Below are 5,736 nucleotides of genomic sequence, written 5' to 3' on the forward strand. Positions count from 1 at the left end.
CACCCGTGACGCTTGGCGTTCAGGCCAAAGAGTTCAATCTTGGTTTCATCAGACCAGAGAATCGTGTTTCTCATGGTCTGAGAGTCCTTTAGGTACCTTTTGGCAAACTCCAAGCGGGCTGTCATGTGCCTTTTACTGAGCAGTGGCTTCCGTCTGGCCACTCTACCGTAAAGGCCTGATTTGTAGAGTCCTACAGAGATTGTTGTCCTTCTGGAAGGATCTCCCATCCCAACAGAGGAACTCTGGAACTCTGTCAGAGTGACCATCAGGTTCTTGGTCACCTCCCTGACCAAGGCCCTTCTCCCCCGATTGCTCAGTTTGGCTGGGCGGCCAGCTCTAGGAAGAGTCTAGGTGGTTCCAAACTTCTTCCATTTAAGAATGATGGAGGCCACGGTGTTCTTGGGAACCTTCAATATTGCAGACATTTTTTGGTACCCTTCCCCAGACACAATCCTGTCTCGGAGCGCTACGGACAATTCCTTCGACCTCATGGCTTGGTTTTTGCTCTGACATGCATTGTCAACTGTGGGACCTTATATAGACAGGTATAATCGTAAACAATATGATTTCATGTGGCATGAACAAAAACATTAATTCTCAGTCAAAAACATAAGTCAGAACACAGCCTCACTATTCTCTCATGTGATTTTATTTCTATTCAGATAAAATTACGCTGCATTAATAAAATCCTTTTTACAATCAGCACCAGTTCTCTCTGACATGGTGGAATAATACTGATTGGAACATCCATGAGGTAGTGAATGTTCTTCATGTCAACAACTTATCAATGTTATCAGAACATCACATTTTCATACACCTTTAGCTTGATGATTACTACACAAATTAACTAAATGAAACAAGTAAATTCAAAAGGTTTCAATGTTAGAATCAAGAAATGCACATGCTATGAATCTAGTTCATCATTTACATTTAGCAATATCCAAATCATGTAATCAAATTCATTTTGCAATATCCAAATCATATATCCAATCAATTTCAATCAAATTCATTTAGCAAAAGCCTAATCTTACATATCAAATCAAAGTCTATAGGTTTCAAGGTTAGAATCAAGAAATGCAAAGTTCCATTCATCTATATAATAATTTACATTTAGCAATATCCAAATTATATAATGAACAACTGAGGGTTTATACCTGTAACCAATGCATTAAAGTTCATAACCAAAACAAAATACACATTTTATAGTATTTAATCTGATTTTAGATATGATCAGGCCTCGAGGTGAAAAAACAAAAATATGCCTATTTTTGAGTAAGAATTCATATAAACAAAATGTTTTCATGTGGCATAAACAAAAACACAAATTGTCAGTTTAAAAAATAAGTCAGAACACAGCCTCTCTATTCTCTCATGTGATTTCAGGTTCTCTGACTGGGAAATTGTCCTTCCACACAGAGAGTGAGAAGTGGTGGGGCTTTTTTCGTGTGTGTTCTCTTATGCTCCTTCAGACTCCTTAACCAGGTAAAACTCTTTCCACACTGGGAACATTGGAATGGCTTTTCTCCTGTGTGTATTCTCTCATGACTTTTCAGGTTAGTTAACATGGAAAAACTCTTTCTACACCGGGAACATTGGAAAGGCTTTTCTCCTGTGTGTATTCTCTCATGCCTTTTCAGGGTAGCTAACACGGTAAAACTCTTTCTACACTGGGAACATTGGAAAGGCTTTTCTCCTGTGTGTATTCTCTCATGCCTTTTCAGGTTAGCTAACACGGTAAAAATCTTTCCACACTGGGAACATTGGAAAGGCTCTTCTCCTGTGTGTGTCCTCTCATGAGCTTTTAGGTCACCTGATCGGGAAAATCTCTTTTTACACTGGGAGCAGTGGTAAGGCTTTTCTCCTGTGTGTTTTCTCTCATGCTCTTTTAGATGCCCTCTCTGAGTAAAACTGTTTCCACACTGGGAACATTGGAATGGCTTTTCTCCTGTGTGTATTCGCTCATGACTTTTCAGGTTAGTTAACACGATAAAACTCTTTCCACACTGGGAACATTGGAAAGGCTTTTCTCCTGTGTGTATTCTTTCATGCCTTTTCAGGTTATTTAACACGGTAAAACTGTTTCCACAATGGGAACATTGGAATGGCTTTTCTCCTGTGTGTATTCTCTCATGCCTTTTCAGGCTATTTAACATGCTAAAGCTCTTTCCACACTGGGAACATTGGAAAGGCTTTTCTCCTGTGTGTGTCCTCTCATGAGCTTTGAGGTCCCCTGATTGGGAAAATCTCTTTTCACATTGGAAGCAGTGGTGTTGTCTCGCTGGTTTGGGCGTCTCTGGGTCTGGTTCCGCTGAAGGACTCTTCCCGCTGTCAGAGTGAGAGTCAGGTCTCTCTCCTGCCAAAGACAAACAGAGTATTTAGTTAAACAGAGACTTGAATGAAACCTCCACATGATAAACTGTCCTCCTATGAGGTTTAATCTAGACTAGATCCCTAAATACAGTGGGGAAAAAAAGTATTTAGTCAGCCACCAATTGTGCAAGTTCTCCCACTTAAAAAGATGAGAGAGACCTGTAATTTTCATCATAGGTACACGTCAACTATGACAGACAAATTGAGAAAAAGAATTGCAGAAAATCACATTGTAGGATTTTTTATGAATTTATTTGCAAATTATGGTGGAAAATAAGTATTTGGTCACCTACAAACAAGCAAGATTTCTGGCTCTCACAGACCTGTAACAACTTCTTTAAGAGGCTCCTCTGTCCTCCACTCGTTACCTGTATTAATGGCACCTGTTTGAACTTGTAATCAGTATAAAAGACACCTGTCCACAACCTCAAACAGTCACACTCCAAACTCCACCATGGCCAAGACCAAAGAGCTGTCAAAGGACACCAGAAACAAAATTGTAGACCTGCACCAGGCTGGGAAGACTGAATCTGCAATAGGTAAGCAGCTTGGTTTGAAGAAATCAACTGTGGGAGCAATTATTAGGAAATGGAAGACATACAAGACCACTGATAATCTCCCTCGATCTGGGGCTCCACGCAAGATCTCACCCCGTGGGGTCAAAATGATCACAAGAACGGTGAGCAAAAATCCCAGAACCACACGGGGGGACCTAGTGAATGACCTGCAGAGAGCTGGGACCAAAGTAACAAAGCCTACCATCAGTAACACACTACGCCGCCAGGGACTCAAATCCTGCAGTGCCAGACGTGTCCCCCTGCTTAAGCCAGTACATGCCCAGGCCCGTCTGAAGTTTGCTAGAGTGCATTTGGATGATCCAGAAGAGGATTGGGAGAATGTCATATGGTCAGATGAAACCAAAATAGAACTTTTTGGTAAAAACTCAACTCGTCGTGTTTGGAGGACAAAGAATGCTGAGTTGCATCCAAAGAACACCATACCTACTGTGAAGCATAGGGGCGGAAACATCATGCTTTGGGGCTGTTTTTCTGCAAAGGGACCAGGACGACTGATCCGTGTAAAGGAAAGAATGAATGGGGCCATGTATCGTGAGATTTTGAGTGAAAACCTCCTTCCATCAGCAAGGGCATTGAAGATGAAACGTGGCTGGGTCTTTCAGCATGACAATGATCCCAAACACACCGCCCGGGAAACGAAGGAGTGGCTTCGTAAGAAGCATTTCAAGGTCCTGGAGTGGCCTAGCCAGTCTCCAGATCTCAACCCCATAGAAAATCTTTGGAGGGAGTTGAAAGTCCGTGTTGCCCAGCGACAGCCCCAAAACATCACTGCTCTAGAGGAGATCTGCATGGGGGAATGGGCCAAAATACCAGCAACAGTGTGTGAAAACCTTGTGAAGACTTACAGAAAACGTTTGACCTGTGTCATTGCCAACAAAGGGTATATAACAAAGTATTGAGAAACTTTTGTTATTGACCAAATACTTATTTTCCACCATAATTTGCAAATAAATTCATTAAAAATCATACAATGTGATTTTCTTGATTTTTTTTTTCTCATTTTGTTTGTCATAGTTGACGTGTACCTATGATGAAAATTACAGGCCTCTCTCATCTTTTTAAGTGGGAGAACTTGCACAATTGGTGGCTGACTAAATACTTTTTTCCCCCACTGTAAAAGAGCAGAGCTTGTCATCACAGAGTGGCTGTACTGCTTTGTAGACTGGGTAAATCCATTTGAATTCAATACATTTTTGACAGCATTCCTTTTGATAAAGAAGAAAGCATGTTTGCCTTTGGAAGAAGTGGTAAGAAAGTGACTTTTTGTAACTGAAAGGCAAAACATTCATGAGATAAAGGTGCTCGAAGTTGACTCTTTTTGCAAACCCCACCATGCAATGAATCATCCATTGTCTTCATCACTGGAAAATATTAACGGTTGAGTTTGAGATAATTTAAAAGCTTCCAAACAGGGTGGTCAAACTATTTGATTATTTCTTGAAAAAAAAGTGTTTTAATAAAGGCCTGATTGGTGTCACTTTTGCCCCAATCCCAGCTAATTTGTTCCAAGATGGCGTAGCAGTGCGGTCGTGGTTTTATTCATTGTCCTAGTGTAAATTTCCAGTTTCTTGTTTTTTTTGTCTATTTTGTATATATATTTCTCAATTTTACTTTTCATTCTTTAACTAAATATACTTTCCTGCAACCCGCCTCACCCAACGTGGAAAGGATTCTATTATTTCTTTATAACTTTCATCAAGAACCTTAAGCTGAAACTAGTCAAGCTGCAACTGAATGGCTACTTGCTATTAGTCCCCGTTAGCGTCTTCACCATTGTCCGTGGCCTGCACTATCCACCAGCCAGCTCTAGCTCTAGCCTGGACAATTCGTCGGCCAGTCTGCACAGCGTGCTATCGACCCAGAGCATATCGGACTTTCTGCCGGAATCACTGGACCCTAGCGCCGGATCATCGCAACCAGCTAGCTGCAACCTGTTGTTGGCTAATTACCATTGCCCCATAGCAAGCACCAGTTAGCCCTGAGCTAGCCTCAGGCCCATCTCACGGCTATCTACCTCTCTGTCAACCAGACGGGACCTCCTAGTGTTGACACTGAGCTCCGCCGATCCAACACGACTGGTTTGCCGACGAAATCGTCTGATGTGATTTCAACAGGCTTCCCGTTGCGACGACCACGAAGATCCATCTGCTAGCCCCGGCCCGCTAGCACACGCAAACTACAACTGTGCTTCCTGCTAGCTGTGCTGAAGCACCAATTTGAACTGCTCTCGGACTCACATATTGCTGTTCACTGGACCTTATGATCACTCAGCTGCACAGCTGATGCCTGCTGGACTGTTCCTTTACACGGTACCCTGTCCTGTTTATTCTGTTTAGCCTCAGCCCAAACTTTATCGCTATTACCAGTTGTTGTCTTAGCTCTCTCTAATAACACCTGTGATTGCTTTATGCCTCTCTCCCATGTCAATATGCATTGCCTATTGCTGTTTGGGTTAGTTCTTATTATACAATTTCACTGTAGAACCCCAAGTCCCTCTCAAACTGCCTCAAATAGTTCCTTTGTTCCACCCCCCATACACGCCGAGACCGGCTCAATCGGTGCCTCCAGTGATGCTATCTCTTTCATTGTTACCCAACGCTTAGGTTTACCTCAACTGTACTCATATCCTTCCATATCCTTTTCTGTACATAATGCCCTGAATCTATTCTACAACGCCTGGAAATCTGCCCCCTTTATTCTCTGTACCCAACGCACTAGAAGACCAGTTCTTAAAGCCTTTAGTCATATCCTTATTCTACTCCTCCTCTGTTCCTCTGGTGATGTAGAG

General features: G+C 42.2%; 1 protein-coding gene across 1 annotated transcript; it reads right to left on the reverse strand.

The window, feature by feature from the left end:
• Positions 1 to 631: 631 nt before the first annotated feature.
• On the reverse strand, positions 632 to 4,298 carry LOC123485636 (zinc finger protein 239-like). The gene is made up of 2 exons (XM_045216697.1): positions 4,280 to 4,298; positions 632 to 2,347 (listed from the first exon to the last, which is right to left on the reverse strand). The coding sequence occupies exons 1-2, from the start codon at positions 4,296 to 4,298 to the stop codon at positions 1,380 to 1,382; spliced, it is 987 nt and encodes a 328-aa protein (XP_045072632.1). The 3' UTR covers positions 632 to 1,379.
• Between the last annotated feature and the right edge of the window lie 1,438 nt (positions 4,299 to 5,736).

This window comes from Coregonus clupeaformis, unplaced genomic scaffold (genome assembly GCF_020615455.1).
Source record: "Coregonus clupeaformis isolate EN_2021a unplaced genomic scaffold, ASM2061545v1 scaf0777, whole genome shotgun sequence".
Classification (NCBI taxonomy): domain Eukaryota; kingdom Metazoa; phylum Chordata; class Actinopteri; order Salmoniformes; family Salmonidae; genus Coregonus; species Coregonus clupeaformis.